The 26,587-nt window shown below is 51.0% G+C and overlaps 1 protein-coding gene across 50 annotated transcripts; it reads left to right on the top strand.

Moving 5' to 3' along the window:
- Window positions 1-11,313: 11,313 nt before the first annotated feature.
- On the top strand, window positions 11,314-24,097 carry LOC108963459 (keratin, type I cytoskeletal 9-like). 50 transcript variants are annotated; one of them, XM_050983881.1, is made up of 13 exons: window positions 11,315-11,942; window positions 13,182-13,399; window positions 14,093-14,153; window positions 14,758-14,853; window positions 15,166-15,330; window positions 15,414-15,539; window positions 15,981-16,201; window positions 16,392-16,420; window positions 16,996-19,101; window positions 19,267-19,386; window positions 20,599-20,673; window positions 21,364-21,597; window positions 22,336-24,097. In XM_050983881.1, exons 1-13 carry the CDS (start codon window positions 11,412-11,414, stop codon window positions 23,820-23,822), a joined length of 5,469 nt encoding a protein of 1,822 aa, XP_050839838.1. In that variant the 5' UTR covers window positions 11,315-11,411; the 3' UTR covers window positions 23,823-24,097. The 50 variants fall into 50 exon arrangements, with proteins under 50 accessions (XP_050839854.1, XP_050839856.1, XP_050839857.1 ...); XM_050983870.1 differs by lacking the exon at window positions 19,267-19,386 and adding an exon at window positions 19,387-19,680 and having other exon boundaries at window positions 20,599-20,712; window positions 21,403-21,597; XM_050983892.1 differs by lacking the exon at window positions 19,267-19,386 and adding an exon at window positions 19,183-19,221 and having other exon boundaries at window positions 16,996-18,852.
- The last annotated feature ends 2,490 nt before the right edge of the window (window positions 24,098-26,587 follow it).

Below are 26,587 nucleotides of genomic sequence, written 5' to 3' on the forward strand. Positions count from 1 at the left end.
GATATTTTTGTGTTGTCTCATCACTTGATGCTACCCAGCAGAGGAGAAACATGGGTTTGCCCTGGGTCAGGGTGATTGCAGGACAAAGACAAACTGAACAGAGAAAGAATTGAGAGCAGGCTTGAGAGAAGGACTTGGGGATGCTGATGGGGGAGAGCTGGACCTGCCCAAAGACACCCAAGCCTGGGCTGAGTCCCCAACATGAGCAGCAGGGGAGGGGCTGTTCTGCTCTGCTCAGGTGAGACCCCACTTGCAGAGCTGCTCCAGCCCTGGAGTCTTGCACAGGGAGGACGAGGAGCTACTGGAGAGAGTCCAGAGGAGGCCACAGAGCTGCTCTGAGGGCTGGAGCTCCTCTGGGGCCCGGCTGGAAGATCTGGGGGTGCTCACCTGTAGAGAAGGGAAAAGAGACCTATGAGCCCCTTCCAAGGGGCTCCAGGAGAGCTGGAGAGGGACTTGGAAAGGGAGTGATGGGACAAGAGGTGATGGCTTGAAACTGGAAAAGAGGAGAATTAGATGGGATGTTGGGAAGGAATTCTTCCCTGTGAGAGTGGTGAGGCACTGAAATGGACTTCCATGAGATTGCCCCATCCCTGGAAGTGTCCAAGGCCAGGCGTGATGGGGCTTGGAGCAATCTGGGATAGCAGAAGGTGTTCCTGCCTATAGCAGAGGGTGGAACGGCATGAGCTTTAAGACCCTGTCCAACCCAAACCCTTCCATGATCCTATTTTGATCTGATTTCAATGATCTTGTGGGAATGTCAAGGTGTTTTCCCTGGGCATTACCCTGAAAACTAGGATTCATTATTCCTATTTAAGGTTTGGGCTGGCTGGAGGTGGGCGGGAGCTTGGAGCAACCTGGTCTAATGGAAGGTGTCCCTGCCCATCGTGGAATCCTCTGAATCCTCCTCCTCAGGGAAATACCCAGGGCCTTGCCTTGGAAGAATATATCATAGAGCTTTCCCCATTCTAGGCTGATAGAGGACTCAGCCCACGGTGCTCTGCAGCACTACTGCCAATCTACATCAGATTGCCTCCCCATTGGCCAGTTGACACTGCCCACCCCAATTATTCATCCCTCAATGCCCCTACAGGTTGCTGCCCTTTGCCCGCCCTTGTACCCTCAGGTCATTGGTCACTGACCCCACACTGAAGTCGTGCAGACCACATGGTTTCGTCTTCATCTCAGATTTGTTTGGTGTGGTGGATGCAATAAACCCTCGCTGGAATATATCATACAAAGGCCCTTCCTGTCTTTCCTCTGTTGAGCTATCTCTGGGATGTGTGCGCGTGGACTTGGAATGGCTGTTATCGTGGCCTTTCTCTGAGCAGCTTCCGAAGGAAATGCCTCAAAGAAGGTTGCAGCGTTTCTGCCACCCCGCCATGCTGCACCAGCCCATGGCAGGAGTAGAACTGCATAGGCTTTAGGATCCCTTCCCACATTCTGTGATCATCTCACTCCAACTCCTGCCATGGAGGAGTCTCCAGTGGGGGGTTGGAGCCATGGTGAGGAGGATACATCCTCCCCAGGGCTGGCACAAGGATGAGCAGCACCCTCTGCCTGTCTGGCTGGGCTCTTACACCAGCTCCTGTGAATGGTGGAGTCTGACAACTCTGAGTGGACACAAATTACTCACAAAGGAAAATTAAAAAACAATAGTGTGAAAGAATAAACCAGAGCCCAGAACCTACCATCAGAGCTCCAGGTTGCGCAGCCAGCTTAGTCATTAGCCCTCTCCAAATTACATCCCATTGCAACCAAATTAATTTGATTAACGCTTGACTGGATTCTTCTGTAGCTCTGGGAGTGGTGAGAGATGAATCAGCCCTGACTTCTCTGCGGTGTGTGTGTTATGGGGGGGTGGGACCAGATGGGATTTAAGGTCCTTTCCTACTTCAGCCATTCCATGATTCTGTGATTGATCTGGCACAGATAAAAATATGGAAATGGAGATCAATATTATCAAGTCCTTGTCATCTAAATGAGCAAAATAAGGAAGAAATTATTGCTTTCATTTGAACCAATGTTACTTTCCTGCTGTTTTTCTTATTTACCCCCAAATTTCCTTCCAGTTCACCCTCCTGACTTCTGAATGATGTTTACAACAGGCTGCAATGTGTCTTACCCTCCTGTTTGAGTCAAAAATAATATTTCTCATTCTAAAATTCATAGGTTGGGATGAGAAAGATCAAAAAGTCATGGCCCTCTTCCTTATCCCAGGGAAGAGTCTGAAATAATCTCCTTCTTCCTCATCCCAGGGAAGAGTCCAGGGACAGAAATGGACCCAGGTGGTTCAAAACCCAGGAGTGTCCTGGGGACACCCTTGGGAAGGTGGCAGAGAGGACAGAGATCTCCAGCCTGTTGAAGCCCAGGAAGCCAAAGGTGCTGATGCCATCCTGCCAAAAACCACGGGATTTTTCTGAGTTCCCTGAGTTTGTTCTGGAGAGGAGCCAAGAGGTGCTGGGGTTTATCATTCCTATCTGCTGCACTCATGAAAAAGAGAGTTGAAGGAATTTTCTCTAGTCCATTGTGCTGGGATGAAAGGGTTGAGATCCCCTTTGCCTGCTCGGTGGGGCACTGAGAGAGCTGCTGGATCCCATCCAGGGATGCCATGAAAGACACTGAGGGGCTGGAGCATGTCCAGAGACAGGAACAGAGCTGGGGAAAGGCAGGAGCACAAGGAGAAGGGTCTGGAGAGCTCCTGAGGAGCAGCTGAGGGAGCTGGGGAGGCTCAGCCTGGAGGAAATGAGGCCTGGGGGAGACCTTCTCACTCTCCAGGATTCCCTGAAAGGAGGGTGCAGCCAGGTTGGGGTTGGAGGGCAGGGAAAAGTCATTGCTCCTTTGGGATCAGGGTTGTGCAGGATCTTTTGCATTAGAACATGGGAAGAAACTGAATTGGTGCCATGTTTTATGAGCTCTTTTGAAAGTTAACCCAAGTGGGATTTTACTGGCTGTAATTAGGGCTGTAATGAGTTTTTAATTGTTACTAATCACGTTTATGATGGGAGGGCCTCATGAGCCACCATGTTTTTTCCCCTGGGTGGGTTGTTGTGCAAACATGGAGGAGACTCCCCCCAGTTTAGGCTTGCTGAGGAGCAGGAAATATTTGCTTTTGTGAAAAGCACTGGTTTGTCACCTGGAATGAGACCACCCTCTGCATCCTCCAGACTGGGGTTTACCTGGCACACTTCTCCTGAGCAGCTGGAGACCTTTGGGATCCTGAGGATGGGACATTCAGAGGAAATAATTAAGGAGCAGAGAGGAGGTTTAAAAGGAGGTTAAAACTGGGAATCAGCATCCTTTGGTCCTCTCTCTGCACTTCAAACAGCAACACCCCCAGTTTTCTCACCCAGCTCGACTGGTCTAAAAAACCAGCTCAGATGTGCACTAGAAAACCCTCTGACCTTCTCAAGAGAGACCAAAATCAGCAGCTCATGGAAGCAGTGACAGCTACAGAATATCTGGGCTTGGGAGGAGGTTTAAAGCTCCTGTGGGCAAATACATTGACAAGGGTACCTAAAGCTGTGCAACTTCCCAAGAAATTTAGCTAAGGGAAGCTCTTCCCTTTGCTTTCCACGCTAGGCTCCTGATGTTTAATCTTGAATACTCCATCTCCTCCTTTCCTGCTCTTTGGACCCTGCCTTGGGTTCCACTGCCAGGCTCCAGGGCTGACTTGTACTGGCATCCTGAGGAATCTGTGTCCCAGAGCATCATCTGTGGCTGTGCAGAAAAATTTGGGCCCTTCATCTAGTTAATATTCACCTCAGTTTTGCTTGGACAGGTTGAGCTGACATCTGAGCACTTTTCCTGCTGCACTTGGCCCCTGTTGGATGCTGTTCCTCCTCTCAGCAGAATAGCTGCTGCCACCCAGCCCTATGACCTGGATGAGCTGCCTGGGAATGCGGTGCCTCCTGCTCCCTCCCCGTTCCATCCAGGGCTGCCTCAGCTCCAGCTGGGACAGGTAGAGCCAGATTTGCACAACTTATGGCAACTGCATCATCCGCACCTGCTGCTGACAGAGACTATTCTTCCTCTTCCTCCTCCCACCCATTGGGATGGTGGTGCTTCCTGAGCTTCATCCTCCTTCCACACTCCCTAGTTCTGTCCTTGGAGTGGAATGATATTCCACAGTGTTTACAGGCAGGACCCCAAAGCTACATTATCTGACCAATTCTGTTGGAGCATAGGTTGAATCAATTCTACCTCTCCTGTGGCCTGGGGACTCAGCTGGTCTGGTGGGGGTGGACACAGCCACAAAATGTCACAAAATGTCACTGGAAGGTTTGGAGCCTGTGCAAGGGGAAGTTCTCTGACACAGCTGAATCTGCTGGTGACCTCCCGGTGTTGCTGTGACACCTGAACCTGTCAGTGACCTCCAGACCCCTCTCACACACCTGAACCTGCCACTGTCCTCCAGGTCCTGCTGTGAAACATTTGCACCTGTCATTGTCCTCCAGACCTTCTGACATACCTGAATCTGTTACTGTCCTCCATCCTGCTCTGACACCTGAACCTGTCAGTGACCTCCAGGTGCTGCTCTGACACCAGAACCTGTCCCTGTCCTCCAGGCCAATGACAAATTGACTTTCCCATAAGTTATGGGCCTCAGTTCCTGAGACAGGAATTTCAGGTTGGGTACAAACCCACCACCATTCCAGGTCATGACTCCAGCTGACAATCAGGAGGAAGATGACAGGAGAAGAAGTGGTTGTGCCCATTTTTGTGGTGGATATCCCTGGGCTGGGGGGGTCTCTGCTGAGTCTGATCCATTAAGGATTTGATCTGGGGCCAGAATCAGCTGAAATGGGAAGTGCTCTGTGTGTCAGCCTTGGACAAGGACCTCCTGCTGGCCCTGGGGGGCCTTGGAGCCGCCTCCCTCCCTCCACCCCCACAAAACCTCTCACTGAATGAATTCTTCCATTTCTGGGGTGGGATCTGCGGGGTTTGTGACCCGCTGGAGCAAAGGTTGGGCTGGCAGCCAAGGAGTCAAGCCCTTCACCCAGATTGCTTTCCATGGCGCATCCTCTGGGAAATCCATTCCAGGGCCTCACTGCCCTCACAGGGAGGAATTTCTTCCCAACATCCCACCTAACCCTGCCCTCTGGCAGTGGGAAGCCATTTCCCCTTGTTCTGGCACTCCAGGCCTTGTCCCCAGTCCCTCTCCAGCTCACCTTCCAGTCCCTTAAGGCACTGGAAGGTGCTCCAAGGTCTCCTTTCCCTTCTCCTCTCCAGGTGAGCACCCCCAGCTCTCCCAGCCTGGCTTCAGAGGGGCTCCAGTCTTTGGAGCATCTCCATGGCCTCCTCTGTTTTCGCTCCAGCATCATCCTCTCTATGTTGAGCAACACTCTCAGGCCCATGGTGGAATTGTAGGGATTCTCCTGATCAAGGCCAGGAGTTGGACTTGATGATCCCTGTCTGTCCCTTCCAGAATTCCAGGATTCTATACCTGTGGAAGCTCTTAAACTGACCTTCCCCACCCCACCCTCAGGCCTTTCCCTCCCCAGGTAGGAGATTTCCTCTGGAACCATCATGGCTTTGGTGCTTTTTGTGCAGCTTTACCTTTTCTGCACCTCCTCGTTGTCCTGTGGCTGCTCCTTCTGCTGCTGCAGAGGCAATCACACCATTCGGATCCATCAATAGAGGGATTTACTCAATTAATCACAAAGTCTGACCTTGATTGGGCTAATTATGAGCTTGGAGTCCAGCCCAGGTGGAGCTGGGTGTAGTCACCCTCCTGCTGCTGATGCTACCTTGGGAGAGCAGCACCGGGCCCACTTAGCTGGGAGATCGGTAATCACCTTGTTTACCGGATTTGGAACATCTGCCAGAATTAACTCCAGCTGCTTCAGCTTCCTGTGGGACAGGATGTGATAAAAATCATCCTCAACTCACATAGCAGCTTTTGAAGCTGAACACTCTCAGACTCTTCTTTACCTTGGGGACCAAGTGAAGAGGTTCCCGAGGTTTCAAATGCATGGGGAGGCCATTCCTGATTGTTGTGTCACCTGGAGATCCTCTTCAAAATCCTGCCTAATAGAAATGAAAATAAATTTATATAATGACTGCCATGTCCATTGACCATTTTTTCTGCTGAGAAACATGTGCGCATAGAAAAAAAATCTCATGTTTCCCTGTGTTTTTTTACCTGGAGTTCAACCCAGTTTCCTCCTCCTCCTCCTCTTTTTATTTTCCTTTATTTTAATATTTTTTTTTCTCTGCAGGTTGTACTTTCCTCCTCCTCCTTCTGAAACCCTTTGGAGATTTTATCTCTGCCTTGTTCCAGAACCTCCCTCCCAAGCCCGAAGGCATCAGCTGTGTGTGGAGGCACAGGGACACGCTCAGCCCGTTGGAGATCTCAGGGATCAGAGGCTGATACTTGGCATTCGCCAGTTAAGCAAAAAAATTAATGAGCTTGTCCTTTGTCCACTCGCCACCATTGTTAGTAATAACAGCAATAGAAAACTGACTTCAGTGTATTCACAAATCATATTAAATTTAATTAATAAACTTTCACATTATTGTCGGGGAAAGAGGAGATTAACCAATATCATAAAAATGATATCATAATTATGTTGTTGTTTTCTGAATTGATGATTTAATATCAAGGGTGTTATTGAGGCCATTATTGTCTTACCTTCCTGTCAACCCCAAATCACGAACCATTTATTAAAAGAGATTAAAAGAGCCATCAGACCCTTATTAACAGGATTGCAAATTAAAGTCAGGGTTTGGGTTGTTGGTCCCTAAATGAGCCTCGCGAAAGACCCCCTCCCTCAGGGACAATGTCAGGACTGTCTGACCCTCCCCTCTCTGGGTGGAATCCACCCTGGAAGCTCCCTCTAGCTTTCTCAAAGTCAAAATTCCAATTCAAAGTTCTCATAACGGCATTTCACCTTTTTTTTTCTGCAAAAATTACCATGTTTTTGACATTTCCCTTCCTGCCTTTGCTGAGCACAGGGAATGGTTGTGGCCATTCCCTGCACGGATTTTTCTGGCACTGGGGGAGCTCTTCCTGCTCTTTGAGGGCTTTCCAGCCCTTCCTACACTGATCTCCTTTGCTTCCCTCGCTCTTGTTGGATCTTGGACTCCATTCCAACCTCTGCCAGGTTATTCTGTGCTGCCCCAGAGATCCTGATCTCCACATCATCTACTCATGTCCTCCATCCCCTCCAAATAAAATTCCTCTGTGGTAGCAGAGTCGTTCCTCCTGCTCTGGAATTCCCCAGCTGCTTCGTTCAATTTGTGTTTGGGAGCAGCTCCTGATGGAGTAGCCCAGTGATGGGTCCTGTTCCTCCTTACCTGCCCTGTCTGGAGCACCCAGCCCTGCTCCTTCCCCTCCCTGCACTCCCTGCCCTATATCCCACCAGTTCCAACAGCGTTTCCATAAAACACTGCTGTTCAACAAAGGCAAAGGGAGATATCCCCCACCAAAGTCATTCCCAACCACCTGAGCTCTGCCTTTCTGCACAGGATAAATCCCTCCTATTTAGAGCCTTCCCACACCCCCTCCAGTTACAGTTTTCTCACCAGAAAACTTCACTAATTTACCACAAAGTGTTGAGAATTCATAGAATTCTAAAAATTCCCTGATAGAGGGATTTTTTCCTGTGGTTTAATAGACTTCCAGTCTCACCCAGCTCTAGGTCTGTGTGAGGGAAACTCCATCTGGTCTTCCTGTCCCCTAAACAATGAATGTGGGATCCACTTTGGATTATCTGTATCATTAGGACAATATATATATTCTTGCAGCTGCGAAAACCTCAGGCTTAAAATAGGATAAACTTTGTGAGAGCACCAACATTTCACCTCTTGTTCTGCTAAAAACACAAGTTTTTTGACGTTTCTCTCCTTTTTTTTTTCTTCTCCAAGTCCTTGCTGCCTTTGCTGACCACAGGGAGAGGTTGTAGTTATTCCAGGGAGGGAGGGAGGGAGGGAGAAAAGGAAAGTCTGCGGGCTACAGGCATTTTTATAAGTGTGTCTGTGTCATCCCAGTCCCAGTTCCAAGTGACTGAGGGCCCTAATTATGCAGGAACTTTGACAGCTGGAGATCAAGATCTCTCTCGTGCTCATTTATCTCCTTCACTGGGGCAGTTATTAAATTTAAAGACTGTGTTTCTTCATGTGCTACTGTATGGCTCTGGCAGTACTACTTGAATAGTCAGAAGTGCATCAATATCCTTATTTATTCACTCTGTTCTGCCATGGGGCTTGCAAAGATCCTTCATTTGTATTTAGGATCTGGTTTCCCAAGACACCCTCAGGATTTTAGTAATTTTGGGTATTGTGTTTTCCATAGTTCTTTTTTTCCCCATTTTTGTTTTTTTTTTAGTTCTATTTTCTGAAGAGTTTATGGCTGCCTCATCTCTGGAGGTGCTCAAGAACAGGTTAGGTGGGGTTTGGAGACACCTGGTCTGGCAGAAGGGAAACCCTGGAGCACCTTCCAGTGCCTAAAGGGGCTCCAGGAGAGCTGGAGAGGGACTGGGGACAAGAGCCTGGAGAGAAAAGACAAGAGGGAATGGCTTCCCACTTCCAGAGGGCAGGGATAGATGCAATATTAGGAAGAAATTCCTCTCAGAGAGGGTGGTTAGGCTCTGGAATGGATTTCCCAGGGGATGCTCCATTCCTGGAAGCATTTGAGGCCAGGTTGGATGGGGCTTGGAACTCCCTGGGACAGTGGAAGTTGTCCCTGCCCATGGCAGAACTGGATGAGCTTTAAGGTCCCTCCAACCCAGACCATTCCATGACCTTATTTTGAGCTGATTTAGATGATCCTGTGGGAAAATTGAGGCGTTTCCTTGAGCATCAGCCTGAGAACTGATTTATTAGTACTATTTAGGGTTTGAGTTGAAGGTGGACAGAGGTGGATGAGGGTGATGGAGTTTGGCAGGTTCCTGCCCCAGTTGTGCTGGGGCACAACTCAAAAATCTCCAGTTTGGGTCTGTCTCTAAATTTCTGGATGTTTCCAACATGTCCATCCCAGTGCTCTTCTGGTTCCCTTATTGTCCACAAAAAGTCATACTCTTGTCACTGTCTCAGAGGCTTTTCCAGGTGGGAGGAACTTCCCCACCTTCCCCACCTGCCCCAGGGACTGCTTTGGGTAGACAGAACACAGGGGCCCTCAGTCTCTGCTCCAACAGCTGCACAAGTTGCCCAGGCAGGCAATTTTAATGGATCAGGTTTTGGGATGCAATTTAAACTTATCCTAAAAATCCCCAGACAAAGAGCCAGGTTGACCCTGTGGTTGTAACACCCTGGTCCCATGAAAATCCATCTCCCTGGGAAGGATGATGGATGAACCTGTGATCCCTTTGTCCCAGCTCTCTCAGAAAGAGGAGGGAATGACAGGAAGCTCTCCTTTCATCTGCAGGATGCGTGGACATCTCTTGGGATGCATCCCTGTTTCTGGAGCCAGCTTGACAGGTCCAGGTGTGGTTGGGATGTGCTGCCAAGGCTGATCTGGTGTCAGGTGTGATCACAACAGCTGCCCACACTCTGGATTACGGCACGTGGGGTGGGATGGCTGCTCTCTTTGCTCAGGCTCTGGGCTCCAGCTGCCATAGAAAGCTCACAATTCACACCTGGTTCAGCTGCTGCACAGGGCAGGATTTTGGGATGGGCAGTCTCTCACAGGTGTTCCACAGGGAGTTGTGGCTGCTCACTGTCTGGGGTCCCAACACTTCCTTCCATGCCCCATGGGGATTACCTGGAGTGTTACCCAGCAGCTCTGGGATGAGGCAAAGTGGGAAGAGCAGGGATGGAGGGGGGAATCGCACTGGAGCCAGCACCAGCTCTTCTGAATCACAGAATCATTTAGGTTGGGATCATCAACTCCAATGATTTCCTTGGCACTGCTAAGGCCACTATGGACTGTGTCCCCAAGTGCCACATCCACACATTTCTTGGACACTTCCAGGGATGAGGACTCCACCCCTGCCCTGGGTAGCTGTGCCAGGGCTGGACAACCCTTTCCAGGAAGGAATTTCCCCCAATTTCCAACCTAAACCTGGCACAATTTGAGGCCATTTCCTCTCATTCATAACCTGGGAGAAGAGTCAGACCCCCACCTGGCTCCAACCTTTCCAGTCTCCTTTGGGAATTCCCTTCCCTCTCCCCTGCTTTTAAAATACTGGTAATTGCACCATTTTTTAATGTTCACTGTAATTAATTCCCACAGGAGACAGAATTCTCAATCCAAGTCAGATTTTTATACAGGCTTATAAAAAGGTGGAAATCAGGAGAAATCTGGTTAAATTTCTTCAGGAAATGTTGATAATGAGTAAAATTTAATTACAAAATTAGCACAGAAGGAAGATCTGAGGTACTGGTTTGGCTTTTCCTGGTGTAAGGTGAGGTGGGGGATTTTGGTAGGGAAAAGTGGATTTCTCAGCTGTTTTCCTGCAAAAACACTGTGTTTCCAGGTGAGAAAATCTCTTTGAGCATCCAAAATCTTGTCCACCTTGAGATAATCCAGCTGTTTAATAACCTCCAGCTACAAGCCCCTAATTTAGGGAATTCATGAGGCATTTTCCAGATGGAGCCAGGATTGCACAGCCCTGACCACAGAACCTCTATGTGAGGTGGATTCTTAGCCTGGCTTCATCCAGCTCCTTTGGGAGGAAGAGAATCCTGCCAGGTGAAGTCCAGCTCCTCCTAAAGTCATGTAAGGGTCAAAGAGGAGGTTCTTCCCATGGGGATGTGGTTCCAGAGGTTGTTTTGGAGGAACCACATCTCGGTGACTTCTCAAGAAATTAACCCAGGCTGGAGCCTCCGAGTGGTGCTGCCAGCAGTGGGGTTTTGCTCCCAAATGCTTTTCCATATGTCCATAGCCACTGAATGTTGGAAAGATGGAGTCTGGCACAGAGATGGGGAGAGGGATGGATCCTCCTTGTGAGAGGCAAAAGTTGCTCCTGGGATATTTTGGGAATGAGAGAGGAACAGGAATGGGAAACAAAGGGTGCAGGAGGTGCTCCTGGTGATGCAGTGAAGGGTCAGATGCCCCCAAGGACCATCAAGGTCTTGTGCCCCTTGAAATACCAAAAGAGGTGGGGAAATATGGGAGAGAATGAGCTGTGGGGATGAGCAGGGGTAACTGTAATTACGGATGGAGGTTAATGAGATAAGGAGATCCGTCAGCAAAGCTCTTGAGTCAGGCAGGAGCTGGGGGATTTCACAATTGCCCCACTGGTGTTGGTGTTTATCTGACCTCTCTGGGCAGCCATTAATTGCTGCCTGATGAAACAAACCCAATAACAGCATTAGAGACCAGCTAATTACTATGGAATGGAGATGAGCTCCTCCAGAACGTATAAAGGAGAACTTCCATACTCCTCTAGAGTAGCTGAGGATCCTTCATTCTCATTTCTCCTCGTGCTTCACCACCTCCTCCACCAGCTCTTCCCCCTGGAAGTGCTGCCATGAGACGATATTTCTCTGGATATGGGGACAGGAGTTTCAGTTCTTCTTCTGCTCACTGCGGGACCTTGGGTGGTGGAGATGGGAGATTCGGAGGGTTTGGGCATGGGTATGGCAGCAGGAGCCTCCACAACCTTGGAGGGTTCAGGAATGTCTATACTGGTGGAGGCTATGGAGGAGAAGGAGTAAGATATGGGAGATGCCTTGGGTTTGGTGGCTGGAGACAACCTGAGAGGGGTTTTGGTGGAAAAGAATATTTTGTGGGAGGTTTTCAAAGTGGTAGAACAGGGCTTGGTGGCACCTACAGAGGAGGTTCAGGCAGGGAGGTACTCGGGGGAGGCATAGGGGAACAAGGAGCTGGGCAGGGATTGGGACGGGCCGGAGTTCTCCGAGGCATTGAGGAGGTCCATGTGGACACCAACCTGCTGAGGCCAATACGGCTCCAGGTGGACCCCGAGTTCCAGCGAGTGCGCTCAGATGAGAGGGAGCAGATCAAAGCTCTCAACAACAAATTTGCATCATTCATCGAGAAGGTGAGTCCTGGTCTCTGTGCTGTTACCTGGGAAGGGGGAGGTATAAGGTAAGCATGAGTCATAGGAACACCTTCATGTTCCATCTTCTCCCCCCAAAAATCCCAGCATTGGCTGAATTCCCACAGGCTGCTGTGAAGCTCACAATGGGTACCTGTAAACTGGGTGAATCACTTTTTGCCTTGGGGTAAAGATCTCAGAGCTGTCTTTTGTGCAGGACAGTAAACTGCTGAGATGTCACCAGCACATAGATTCACTCCTCTTTGGAGAAAAGGGGTTTCTGGGAATATATATTCCTATATTCTGATGCCTGGAGGTTGTTGATGCCAGCAGGAAAAATGTGTGAGGGACTGGACATCTTGATGAGTTATAATTTTTTTCTCAAGCAAAGCCAAGCCTTGCAAGAACAGGCTGTTTTAGTGCCTCTTCTTGCAGGGGTTTGCACTTACCAGAAATTGCAAGTGAATTCAATTTTTCTGAATTATTAAACAAATCACTTCTTGGTTTGTAAGCCCTGCCCTCTACTAGGTAGTCTATCTTCAGCTTTTTCATCACTTCCCAGCTCACCAGTTTTGTCTTCTCTTCTGCTTCTACTCAAACCAGCCACAAAAACTCTTCCACCCTGCTGTTATCTGGGAGGTGTCTCTGTCTCTGCTTCTCTCATGTGGGGACTTCAGGGTTTGCTATTTTACTGGACAGGAGGTGCTGGTTACACTGAGGAGGTTTAAGATTCCAAAGTCCTGAAAAATTGGCATGTCTGTGACTCTTCTTTCCCTCCTAAACTTTTGGGTGTCAGGTTATCACCTGGTCAATATATAGAAATCGTGGTGTGATTTGGGTTGAGAGGGACCTTAAAGTCCATCCAATTCCTGCCATGAGCAGGAACACACTCTACTAGACCACTCTGCTCCATGCCCCATCCAACCTGGCCTTGGACACTTCCAGGAATGGAGCATCCTCTGGGAAATCCATTCCAGGGCCTAACCACCCTCTCTGAGAGGAATTTCTTCCCAATATTGCATCTATCCCTGCCCTCTGGAAGTGGGAAGCCATTCCCTGTGTCCTGTCCCTCCATCCCTTGTCCCCAGCTCTCCTGCAGCCCCTTTCAGCCCTGGGAGGGGCTCCAGGGTCTCCTTTCCCTTCTCCTCTCCAGGTGAGCACCCCCAGCTCTCCCAGCCCGTCTCCATGGCAGAGATGCCAACTGGAGACATGCAGCCCCTCTCGATCGGCTTCACCTTCCAGGTTCAATGTCTGGAGCAGCAGAATCAGGCACTCTTGGCCAAGTGGGAACTTCTGCAGCAGCAGAGCTCCAGCCCTGAAGAGAGCAGAAACATCAACAACTTTTTCCAGTCGTACATCACCAACCTGCAGCGGCAGCTTGAGACGCTCCAGAGCCAGAAGGAGCAGCTGGATCCTGAGGCCTACAACATGCTCCAGCTTGTTGAGGATTATAAAAACAGGTGAATAGTCACAAATCTGGGAAAACAGGTGCTACAATTCTCCCAGGTGATGCTCATTGTGCCCTTGGATGGCAAAGCTCAGCTTTGCATCTCCAGAACTTTGGAGTTCCTTAGCCCTCCTCTGCTGCAGGTGCATTGCGGGGCTTGACTTTGATGCTGGAAGAGTTTGGTAAGGGTTGAACTCCCAAAAATGAGAGGAAAACCAAAGTTTGTGATGATCTTTCCCATCCTTTTTCCTTCCCAGACTCTTCCTTTTCTTTCTCCCCCCTAGCAGTGAGTGACCCAAGATTCCACTCACGGGGCCCTGGTGAGAAGGGACAGAGCTGAGCTTGGGGTCAAGTTGGGAAGAGTTGTCACCATTTCTGGCTTAGATAATTTATGTCCACCCAAAGCTCTGAAAAATTGAAAGTTTAGTTCAGAATTAGTAAATTTAGAAGTGATCTGTACTGACCCCATTTTTTGGGCTGGTTTAGTGCCTCTTTTTGCAGAGGGCTTGCATTTGCCAGAGATTGCAATTAAAGTTAAATGAAAACACATTCAGCCTTTGGATGATTCTGTTGTTTACTGGTCCACCTGACTTAACAATTAAGATCAATAATTAAAGGTAATTGATATATTAATTAAATAGATTAATTAATAACAGATAATAGATACTAGATAATAGATAATAATCTATCTCCTTCTGTCCCCCAGATTTGAGGAGGAGATCAACAACCGCACGTCCAAGGAGGAGGAATTTGTGGAGCTTAAAAAGGTGAATTAACCCGAGATCCTGAGCAAATCAAAACCTTGGAAAGAAAACAATATCTGGGTGGTTGCCAAGGTTCTCAAAAGCTGAAGTTTTTGCTAAGCTTTGTCCAATTTTACCCAAAGTAACTGAAAACCAGAACAAGACTGAGGAGGGATTATTTCCTCTAGAGAATGAATTGGTCCTTTGTAGGACAAATATCTAAAAAGTGCTGGTTTTTCCCTATTCACTCAATCCCAATTCAGGTGGAATATTGTCATTAAGTTAAATAATGTCTATAGATGGCTTAGAAAAATGAAACTATATGTGAAGAGAAAATTTAGGGAATTTTTTACTAGAAGTATGAATAAAAATTGTGGTTTTTCCCATTTCTCATGTTCCACAGAGAAATAGGAGCCTCCTTGAGCTAGGTCTTATTCCCAGCCAATTTTTTGATCTTAAATGCTTTCCCTTTATTTCCCTTGTGTTTCAAATGAAATCTGAGATCTCTAGGCCATTATTTGATCCCAGGAATGCAGGCTTTATGGAAATATTCCAAGAATTGTACTTCAACGGAGCATTTGGGTCAACAACATGCAAATATTACAATATTTTTGGGGTCTTTTTACAGGAACTGGATAGTGCCTACATGGGAAAAATGGAGTTTGATGTCCGAGTGGATATCCTGACGCAGGAGCTGGAGTTCCTACGGTGTTTATATGAAGCTGTGAGTGATTAAAATCTTACCCTCGGGTCTTGAAGAATGTGCCTTCTGGAGATTCCCAGAAATTTTGCTTCAGTGAGATTTTTGGTTTGGAGGATTAATTATCCTTGGCCTTTTGTGAGTGAAAACAGGTCTGGTGTGTCCCAAAGGCTAGAAGACCTTGCAAATTACAAGTGGTGGGGGTACAGTGGTACCTGGGGGCTGCAGGTGGAGAAATTCCAGTGGGAAATTGGCCACAAGGTCCCATTTTTCCCTCATAAAGGCCTGGACTGACCACAAGGACTGTTAAAATCCCTAATCTGGTTTTCTCTGCAGGAGCTGTCCCAGCTGCAAACAGTTGTTGGGAACGTTGACGTTGTTCTGTCCATGGACAACCACAGGGACCTGAACATGGATGGGATCATCGAGGAGGTCAGGCAGGAATACGAGGGGATGGCCCAGAGGAGCACGGCTGAAGTGGATGCCATGTACCGGGGCAGGGTGAGTGCACACCAGTGAAACAGGAACACAAATCTTCTCATTGGAAAAGAAGCCAAAAATGTGTTGTGTCCTCTTCCCATCAGTACCAGGACCTGCAGAACCTGTGGGTGAGTCAACGAGAACAACTGAGGAACAGTCACCAGGAAATCCAGGAACTTGCCAGGCAGATCCAAAGACTCCAACCAGAAATTGAAATCGCAAGGAAAAGGGTAAAGCTGATACTTTCCAGCAGGACTGAATGGTTTAAGCCCCTTTTCCATGGGGTCTCAGTGCAGTATGTAGCAGCCAGTTGTTAGGAGGCAAACTTAGGGATAGAGTTTTCTCTTCCAATTGAAGCAGATTTAGATTTTTGGGATCTATATTGGGGTTTAATTGTGTTAGTTTACCCAGTCCAATGTATGTTTGCTGTTCTGTCACTGAGAAAAGCCTTTTGATTAATAACAGATAATAGATACTGAGAAAAGCCTTTTGATTTCCAAGGAATACCAGGAGGGTGTGAAAATTATGGGATTTGGGTTTTCCTGTGCTGGGATAGGAGTCGGACTTGATGATTCCTGTGGTTCCCTCCTGACAAAGGATATTCCATGATTCTATTATAAAATCCTCCCCACAGATGGGACATGGTCACATTCCCTTTGTTCCCTCTGCAGAATTCCAGTCTACAGGACTCCATTAAAGATGCTGAGCACCGTGGGAGCTCGGCCATCAGAGACGGCCAGGAAAAGCTAGAGGAGCTGGAAAATGCCCTCCAACAGGCCAAGGATGACCTTTCTCAGCTTGTCCATGATTACCAGGAGCTCCTGAATGTGAAGCTGGGCCTGGACATTGAGATTGCCATGTATCGCTCACTCCTGGACGAGGAGGAGAACAGGTGGGGGCAAAATCCATCCTGGCTGAAACACCCAGACAAAGCAGCATGTCCATGGATCTGTCACTGGGATCTCTGGGATGACCTGGGCCTGGGAGGAGTCACCTTTCTGCAGATCATTGATAAAGCCTAACCTGAATTTTAATTCTGATTTTATTGGCTGCCTTACCTCAATGTCACTTTTCCTCCACAGGATCCAAGAAGGATCACCAGCCATGATCTGTGAGTATCCCAAGGATTTTTATCAGGGTTTTTTTACAGGAAACTGTTCCTACTTTGTGGTCTTGACACCATTGGAACAAACTATCCCAGGTCCCATCTTAATTCAGGAAAGGATGCAAAGGGGACTTTGTGAACACACATTAATGTAACAAGTGGCTTTAGAATTATTGGCTAATTCCTAATAAATTTGGAGGAAATGGGAAACACCGCATTTAACCCATAGGTCTGCTTGATGCAGGGCAGAAGGGAAGAAAATAGAAACTAGTCCTAAAATTTGTGGGAAAGTTGAGGAAGCTGAAGGAGAGAGAAACACAGTCTTAGCCTTTGTAAAGAATAGGCTGCACTGAGTGTTCATGGGTGAAATAAGACATAAATGATGTTTAAAAAAAAGCTAAAAACCCCAGCAAAATGAGAAAATATTCCATAGGTTGATGTCTACTACAGGAGATTCTTGTGGGCCCCTTTAAAGAAAAGTCCATGGCCACCAGGGTAGGAAGGATGATGCTTAAATCAACCCCGCTCAGAATTTTTTGGGGTAAAAGGAATAAATTAAATGCAATTTCCATTTCTTGCAGGTGTCATTGACCACAATGCCAGAGCTTCTGCAGTCTTTGGAGGCATAAAAAGTGGGAAGGGTATAATGAGTTCTGGTGGTGGGAGCAGAACGAAAGGGCCAGTCACTGGAGGGGGAAAAGGTGGAAGCTCTGGAAGGGGTGGATCCAGCTTAGGTGGGAGTGGGTCCATCTCTGGAGGTGGAAAAGGCTCAGGATATGGAGGAGGAGGAAGTTCCGGCAGTGGAGGCTCCATGTCCAAGGGTGGCAGCAGCTCTGGAGGATGGGGGTCCAGCTCTGGTGGTGGAAAAGGCTCAGGATCTGGAGGAGGAGGAAGTTCTGGCAGTGGAGGCTCCATCTGTGGAGGAGGAGGAAGTTCAGGTGGTGGAGGCTCCATGTCCAAGGGTGGCAGCAGCTCTGGAGGGTGGGGGTCTAGCTCTGGTAGTGGAAAAAGTTCAGGATGTGGAGGAGGAAGTTCAGGTGGTGGAGGCTCCATGTCCAAGGGTGGCAGCAGCTCTGGAGGGTGGGGGTCTAGTTCTAGTAGTGGAAAAGGTTCAGGATGTGGAGGAGGAGGAAGTTCTGGCAGTGGAGGCTCCATGTCCAAGGGTGGCAGCAGCTCTGGAGGATGGGGGTCCAGCTCTGGTGGAGGTGGTTCCATTTCTGGTGGTGGAAAAGGCTCAGGATCTGGAGGAGGAGGAAGTTCTGGCAGTGGAGGCTCCATCTGTGGAGGAGGAGGAAGTTCAGGTGGTGGAGGCTCCATGTCCAAGGGTGGCAGCAGCTCTGGAGGGTGGGGGTCTAGCTCTGGTAGTGGAAAAAGTTCAGGATGTGGAGGAGGAAGTTCAGGTGGTGGAGGCTCCATGTCCAAGGGTGGCAGCAGCTCTGGAGGGTGGGGGTCCAGCTCTAGTAGTGGAAAAGGTTCAGGATGTGGAGGAGGAGGAAGTTCTGGCAGTGGAGGCTCCATGTCCAAGGGTGGCAGCAGCTCTGGAGGATGGGGGTCCAGCTCTGGTGGAGGTGGTTCCATTTCTGGTGGTGGAAAAGGCTCAGGATCAGGAGGTGGGAGCAGTTCTGGCAGTGGAGGCTCCATCTGTGGAGGAGGAGGAAGTTCTGGCAGTGGAGGCTCCATGTCCAAGGGTGGCAGCAGCTCTGGAGGATGGGGGTCCAGCTCTGGTGGAGGTGGTTCCATTTCTGGTGGTGGAAAAGGCTCAGGATCTGGAGGAGGAGGAAGTTCTGGCAGTGGAGGCTCCATGTCCAAGGGTGGCAGCAGCTCTGGAGGATGGGGGTCTATCTCTGGTGGTGGTAAAGGCTCAGGATCTGGAGGGCAAGGAAGCTCTAGCAGTGGAGGTTCCATGTCTGGAGGTGGCCAGAGCTCCATTGGTCATGGATCTAGCTCTGGCAGTGGCAGATGCAGCCCCCAAAGTGGTGGGATGAGCTCTGGAGGAGGGAGTAGCTCTGGCAGGGGGGGCTCCATGTCTGGGGGTGTAAGACAGGGAAGTTCCTGTCATGAAGGTTGCATGTCTGGAGGTGGCCAGACCGCTGGAGGATGGGGGTCCAGCTCTGGGGGGTGCAGCCCCCAGAGTGGGGGGATGAGCTCTGGAGGAGGGAGCAGTTGTGGCCGGAGAGGCTCCATGTCTGGAGGTGGCCAGAGCTCCGGTGGTCATGGATCCAGCTCTGGCAGTGGCAGCTGCAGTGCCCAGGGTGGGGGGATGAGCTCTGGAGGATGGAGCAGTTGTGGCCGGAGAGGCTCCATGTCTGGAGGTGGAGGACAAGGAAGCTCTGGCAGTGGAGGCTCCATGTCTGGAGGTGGCCAGAGCTCCAGTGGTCATGGATCCAGCTCTGGCAGTGGCAGCTGCAGTGCCCAGAGTGGGGGGATGAGCTCTGGAGGTGGGAGCAGTTGTGGCCGGAGAGGCTCCATGTCTGGAGGTGGAGGACAAGGAAGCTCTGGCAGTGGAGGCTCCATGTCTGGAGGTGGCCAGAGCTCCAGTGGTCATGGATCAGGCTCTGGCAGTGGCAGCTGCAGTGCCCAGAGTGGGGGGATGAGCTCTGGAGGAGGGAGCAGTTGTGGCCGGAGAGGCTCCATGTCTGGAGGTGGAGGACAAGGAAGCTCTGGCAGTGGAGGCTCCATGTCTGGAGGTGGCCAGAGCTCCAGTGGTCATGGATCAGGCTCTGGCAGTGGCAGCTGCAGTGCCCAGAGTGGGGGGATGAGCTCTGGAGGAGGGAGCAGTTGTGGCCGGAGAGGCTCCATGTCTGGAGGTGGAGGACAAGGAAGCTCGGGCAGTGGAGGGTCCATGTCTGGAGGTGGCCAGAGCTCCAGTGGTCATGGATCCAGCTCTGGCAGTGGCAGCTGCAGTGCCCAGAGCGGGGGGATGAGCTCTGGAGGAGGGAGCAGTTGTGGCCGGAGAGGCTCCATGTCTGGAGGTGGAGGACAAGGAAGCTCGGGCAGTGGAGGCTCCATGTCTGGAGGTGGTTCCAGTTCTGGTGGATATAGATCAGGCTCTGGCAGCTGCAGCCCCCACAGTGGGGGGATGAGCTCCGGAAGCTGGAGTGGCTCAGGCAGGAGAGGCTCCACGTCTGGAGGTGGTGGAAGCTCAGGTCATGGAGGATCCAGTTATGGCAGCAGTGGGTGCATTGGTGGAGGAGAAGGAGGTTCAGGGTATGGAGGGAGCTCAGGGTATGGAGGTGGCTCTGGCAGGAGAGGCTCCATGTCGGGAGGTGGTCACAGCTCTGGAGGGTTGGGATCGGGCTCTGGCAGTGGTGGGAGCAGTTCTGGAGGAGGAATCAGCTCTGGCTATGGAGGAAGCTCAGGCAGTGGAGGATCAAGCTCTGGGTGCATTGGTGGAGGAGAAGGCGGCTCAGGGTATGGGGGAAGCTCAGGCAGGAGAGGCTCCATGTCTGGAGGTGGTTCCAGTTCTGGTGGATATGGATCAGGCTCTGGCAGCTGCAGCCCCCACAGTGGGGGGATGAGCTCTGGAGGTTGGAGCAGTTCTGGCAGGAGAGGCTCCACGTCTGGAGGTGGTGGAAGCTCAGGTCATGGAGGATCCAGTTATGGTAGTGGAGGGTCCATCTGTGGGGGAGAGGGAGGCTCAGGGTATGGAGGAGGAAGCTCTGTCAGGAGAGGCTCCATCTCTGGTGGTGGGGAAGGAGGAGGAAGCTCAGGCCATGGTGGATCCAGTCATGGCACTGGTGGCTGCATTGGTGGAGGAGAAGGTGGCTCAGGGTTTGGAGGAATAGGAAGCTCGGGCAGTGGAGGCTCCATGTCTGGAGGTGGTCACACCTCTGGTGGATATGGATCAGGCTCTGGCAGCTGCAGCCCCCACAGTGGGGGGATGAGCTCTGGAAGCTGGACTGGTTCTGGCAGGAGAAGCTCCATGTTTGGTGGTGGTGGAAGCTCAGGTCATGGAGGATCCAGTTATGGCAGCAGTGGGTGCGTTGGTGGAGGAGAAGGAGGTTCAGGGTATGGAGGGAGCTCAGGATATGGAGGTGGCTCTGGCAGGAGAGGCTCCATGTCGGGTGGTGGTCACAGCTCTGGAGGGTTGGGATCGGGCTCTGGCAGTGGTAGGAGCAGTTCTGGAGGAGGAATCAGCTCTTGCTATGGAGGAAGCTCGGGCAGGAGAGGCTCCATGTCTGGAGGTGGTTCCAGTTCTGGTGGATATGGATCAGGCTCTGGCAGCTGCAGCCCCCACAGTGGGGGGATGAGCTCTGGAGGTTGGAGCAGTTCTGGCAGGAGAGGCTCCATGTCTGGAGGTGGTGGAAGCTCAGGTCATGGAGGATCCAATTATGGCAGCAGTGGGTGCGTTGGTGGAGGAGAAGGAGGTTCAGGGTATGGAGGGAGCTCAGGATATGGAGGTGGCTCTGGCAGGAGAGGCTCCATGTCGGGAGGTGGTGGAAGCTCAGGTCATGGTGGATCCAGTTATGGCAGTGGTGGCTGCATTGGTGGAGGAGAAGGTGGCTCAGGGTATGGAGGAATAGGAAGCTCGGGCAGGAGAGGCTCCATCTCTGGTGGTGGGGAAGGAGGAGGAAGCTCAGGCCATGGTGGATCCAGTTATGGCAGTGGTGGCTGCATTGGTGGAGGAGAAGGTGGCTCAGGGTATGGAGGAATAGGAAGCTCGGGCAGGAGAGGCTCCACATCTGGAGGTGGTGGAACCTCTGGAGGGTTGGGATCGGGCTCTGGCAGTGGTGGGAGCAGTTCTGGAGGAGGAATCAGCTCAGGCTATGGAGGAAGCTCAGGCAGTGGAGGATCAAGCTCTGGGTGCATTGGTGGAGGAGAAGGCGGCTCAGGGTATGGGGGAAGCTCAGGCAGGAGAGGCTCCATGTCTGGAGGTGGTTCCAGTTCTGGTGGATATAGATCAGGCTCTGGCAGCTGCAGCCCCCACAGTGGGGGGATGAGCTCTGGAGGTTGGAGCAGTTCTGGCAGGAGAGGCTCCACGTCTGGAGGTGGTGGAAGCTCAGGTCATGGAGGATCCAGTTATGGTAGTGGAGGGTCCATCTGTGGGGGAGAGGGAGGCTCAGGGTATGGAGGAGGAAGCTCTGTCAGGAGAGGCTCCATCTCTGGTGGTGGGGAAGGAGGAGGAAGCTCAGGCCATGGTGGATCCAGTCATGGCACTGGTGGCTGCATTGGTGGAGGAGAAGGTGGCTCAGGGTTTGGAGGAATAGGAAGCTCGGGCAGCGGAGGCTCCATGTCTGGAGGTGGTCACACCTCTGGTGGATATGGATCAGGCTCTGGCAGCTGCAGCCCCCACAGTGGGGGGATGAGCTCTGGAAGCTGGACTGGTTCTGGCAGGAGAAGCTCCATGTTTGGTGGTGGTGGAAGCTCAGGTCATGGAGGATCCAGTTATGGCAGCAGTGGGTGCGTTGGTGGAGGAGAAGGAGGTTCAGGGTATGGAGGGAGCTCAGGATATGGAGGTGGCTCTGGCAGGAGAGGCTCCATGTCGGGTGGTGGTCACAGCTCTGGAGGGTTGGGATCGGGCTCTGGCAGTGGTAGGAGCAGTTCTGGAGGAGGAATCAGCTCTGGCTATGGGGGAAGCTCAGGCAGGAGAGGCTCCATGTCTGGAGGTGGTTCCAGTTCTGGTGGATATGGATCAGGCTCTGGCAGCTGCAGCCCCCACAGTGGGGGGATGAGCTCTGGAGGTTGGAGCAGTTCTGGCAGGAGAGGCTCCATGTCTGGAGGTGGTGGAAGCTCAGGTCATGGAGGATCCAATTATGGCAGCAGTGGGTGCGTTGGTGGAGGAGAAGGAGGTTCAGGGTATGGAGGGAGCTCAGGATATGGAGGTGGCTCTGGCAGGAGAGGCTCCATGTCGGGAGGTGGTGGAAGCTCAGGTCATGGTGGATCCAGTTATGGCAGTGGTGGCTGCATTGGTGGAGGAGAAGGTGGCTCAGGGTATGGAGGAATAGGAAGCTCGGGCAGGAGAGGCTCCATCTCTGGTGGTGGGGAAGGAGGAGGAAGCTCAGGCCATGGTGGATCCAGTTATGGCAGTGGTGGCTGCATTGGTGGAGGAGAAGGTGGCTCAGGGTATGGAGGAATAGGAAGCTCGGGCAGGAGAGGCTCCACATCTGGAGGTGGTGGAACCTCTGGAGGGTTGGGATCGGGCTCTGGCAGTGGTGGGAGCAGTTCTGGAGGAGGAATCAGCTCAGGCTATGGAGGAAGCTCAGGCAGTGGAGGATCAAGCTCTGGGTGCATTGGTGGAGGAGAAGGCGGCTCAGGGTATGGGGGAAGCTCGGGCAGGAGAGGCTCCATGTCTGGAGGTGGTTCCAGTTCTGGTGGATATGGATCAGGCTCTGGCAGCTGCAGCCCCCACAGTGGGGGGATGAGCTCCGGAAGCTGGAGTGGCTCAGGCAGGAGAGGCTCCACGTCTGGAGGTGGTGGAAGCTCAGGTCATGGAGGATCCAGTTATGGCAGCAGTGGGTGCATTGGTGGAGGAGAAGGAGGTTCAGGGTATGGAGGGAGCTCAGGGTATGGAGGTGAATCTGGCAGGAGAGGCTCCATGTCGGGAGGTGGTCACAGCTCTGGAGGGTTGGGATCGGGCTCTGGCAGTGGTGGGAGCAGTTCTGGAGGAGGAATCAGCTCTGGCTATGGAGGAAGCTCAGGCAGTGGAGGATCAAGCTCTGGGTGCATTGGTGGAGGAGAAGGCGGCTCAGGGTATGGGGGAAGCTCAGGCAGGAGAGGCTCCATGTCTGGAGGTGGTTCCAGTTCTGGTGGATATGGATCAGGCTCTGGCAGCTGCAGCCCCCACAGTGGGGGGATGAGCTCTGGAGGTTGGAGCAGTTCTGGCAGGAGAGGCTCCACGTCTGGAGGTGGTGGAAGCTCAGGTCATGGAGGATCCAGTTATGGTAGTGGTGGGTCCATCTGTGTGGGCGAAGCGGGCTCAGGGTATGGAGGAGGAAGCTCTGTCAGGAGAGGCTCCATCTCTGGTGGTGGGGAAGGAGGAGGAAGCTCAGGCCATGGTGGATCCAGTTATGGCTGTGGTGGGTGCATTGGTGGAGGAGAAGGTGGCTCAGGGTACGGAGAAGGGTCAGAATATGGGGGAGTCTCTGGGTATGGTGGAGGCTCAGGATATGGAGGAGGAAGCTCAGGCAGGAGAGGATCAATCTCAGGAGGAGGAGGAGGAAGCTCCTCTGTAGTTTGGGGATCGAGCTCTGCTGGAACTTGCAGCCCTGGTAGTGGGGGGGAAGGAAGCTGTGATTGCTCTGGAGGGGACAGTTGTTATGTTGGAACCACCTGTGAATACGGGACACCCAGCTGCAGAGGTGAGACTGAGGAATGCCGGTCAGGAGGAGAGTGGTTTTCTGCAAGCCCAGGTTACTGGTCTGGCTATGGAAGTGGCTCAGGTTCCCCTGGAGATGCTGCCCACAAGTAAAACTCAGATGCAAAATCTCACCAGTGGAACAGGATGAAGTTGTTCCCCCTCATTGTTGGGGGCAATGAGACTTTCCTGCTGTCATCACTGATCTGGACGGGCTGTGCATCATCCTGAGCTCTCCCTGCACAACCATCCCTGGACTCTCCAGGGATCCCACTCCTTTGCTGGATGCTGATATTGTGATGGTGTCCCTTTCTTGGGCTTTCTCAGAGCTTTTAATCTCAGGCTGTGTGGAACTTTTATCTTTGGCAACTAAAAGCTTGAAACCCTGAGTGATGTGTTTGTTTTGGTCTGGGGGAGGGCAGGACTCTGATGTCTCTGATGAGACATTTGATAGAACTTTCTATATAAATGAATTAATGGAAATCTGATCCAACCACAGAAAAAAAGCTCCTGGAAAAAGTTCAAAAGTGGAAGAAAATGTCTAGAAAAGAATGACAAATGCAGATTGTCTGCTGTAAAAATGGGGTTTAGGGACAAGTCTTTTATGTCTGGTCTGACCATTCAGCCAGGACTCATGACTACATCTCAGATCCATCATTACCTCCAGGAGTCACTCATTGAATAACCTGGGGGCAGATCCTCTGTATAGCTTTGTTTTTGTCACTGCAGCTGCAGATGAAGAAAATTGCATAAAGTCTGGGAATAACAAAAGTCGCATCTCACTTTTGGTTCAGTTTTCCCCCTGGAGTCCCGAGCTAAGGTGAGATGGGGTGTACCTGAGGAAACATTCTTTGCCAACATCTGATTTTGGGGTTGTCCTGTGCAGGGTCTTGAGTTGGACTTGATGATTGTTGTGTGCCACTTCCAACTCAGGACATTCCATGATTCCGTGATCTTATTCAGTGGTGGTTTTTATAACAGGAAGCAAGATATTCCCTAAATTTCTCCCAGAACCTCCTAAAGTCCAATCAAAAGTTCTAACAAAGCACAGAGCAGCTGATTTTATGTCAAAAGTTTGTTTGAGAAGCTCAGTTTAATAATGTCACCCTTGTTTAGCAACACTCCACTAAGACGACTGGAGTGTCCCAATCCCATTGGGAATACTTCATGTCATTTCCCCAGCTGGAGGGAAGGAGGATCCTCTCTTTTGGAAAGAATTCCAACTGTGAAGAGTCCTGGAGGGGCAGGAGGGTGATGGGGAGAGACCCACATTTCTGGGAAATACACTGTGGAGACCCTTTTGCAAAGGGCTGTAGAGCCACAAAAACAACCACAGAATGTCAATTGAATTATTGAACTATGTTTATAGGAAGTGATCTTTAATGGTCATTTTTCTTCATTGGGGGCTCCAAGAGAGCTGGAGAGGTACTTGGAAAGAAATGATGGGACAAGGGGTGGGTTATAGAACAGAAGAGGGCAGGGTTAGGCGGGACATGGGGAAGAAGTTCTTCCCTGTGAAGTGGTGAGTCCCTGGAATGGATTTCCCGAAGGATCCCCCATCCTTGGAAGTATCCAGAGCCAGGTTGGATGGGGATTGGAGCAGCCTGGGGTAGTGGAAGATGTCCTTGCCCGTTGCAGGGAGTGGAACAGGATGAGCTTTAAGGTGCCTCCCATCCCAATTGTCTTGATTTACAAGACAGGTGTCTGGAAGGGAAGGTAGAAAAGCCTCCCTTGGAATGGAGAATGTAAACCCCCTCCCTCCGAATTATTACAATTATGAAATTAGGGGGCTCTCAGGCAAATATAAGAGAGTAGGAATAACAATTCTTTAAAAATGCAGGTGTTAGAATGGTAGGTACTGCTGCCTATTCCCTGTCCCCAGCAAGCCTCTCCTGTCAAAAAGCAAGCTGAGTGAACATTCAGGCAACGCAGTCAAACCTCCACTCAGTGCTCACCGTAACTGGCTCAGCAATAGAGGCAAGAAAGGCTCTTTTGCAAGGTTTTATTCCAGCAGGGTAACACAGCCACTGAAGGACAAACCTGGGGAAAGAGAATGAACCACGTCGAGCAGTCAGCTTATAAAGGGGAAGGGGTAGGGGGCGGAGCTAAGGGCTGGGCAGAGGGGACTGGCCTCCGGGGGTGGGAGGGGGGTGGCCACCAGGGATGCCAGGCTAGTGAAAAGGGAGGGAGAAACCAGGGGAAGTTGCGACGCCGACACCAACACCACGGGGGTGTTGTTTTTCCCTTTGGAAGGGCTAGCTCTATGGTAAGTAGATAATGTTTCCAGGGCTGAGGGCTTGGGGGTTGACCAAAAGGAGAGAGTTCTTGGGGTGCTACAGTTCTTTACTGGTGTGTATAATAAAGCAAACAACAACAACCACTCCGGCACTAACACCAAACAGAACCCAAACCCAGTCCCAGCTTTTGGGCTGCAGCCCTGTCCTAGGGTGACGTTATACTTGTATCCCCATTCCTGTGTTCTGTTTATGCTGGTTATTGTGGTCTGTGCCTCAAAGACTGGCTCTGAAGAGTGAAAGTTTTGTTTTGGTTTCTTATCAGCTACTCCCCCATAGCTGGTGGGACACAGAGACGGGGCAGTACGTAGTGCTGCTTTTGCCTTTTGCTTGGCTTTTCACTTTGCTCTTGCTCTATTTTCTGCTTTGCTCCTGCTTTGCTCTTGCTTTTTGCTTCTGCTCATTAGTTAGTTTAGCTAAGCAGGCTGAATTCTTGCTGGACTGTTTTTCCTTTCCCTTTTTGGACCTACTCAAACCTGCTCTGGATTGGGACCTGGGAAACACTGAGAGTTTGCACCTTGTGGCCTGCAGCAGCCATCCCCAGCACTGGAGGGACTGATAACAGAGCGACCACCCCCAAGAGAG

Source organism: Serinus canaria, chromosome 25, assembly GCF_022539315.1.
Source record: "Serinus canaria isolate serCan28SL12 chromosome 25, serCan2020, whole genome shotgun sequence".
NCBI lineage: Eukaryota > Metazoa > Chordata > Aves > Passeriformes > Fringillidae > Serinus > Serinus canaria.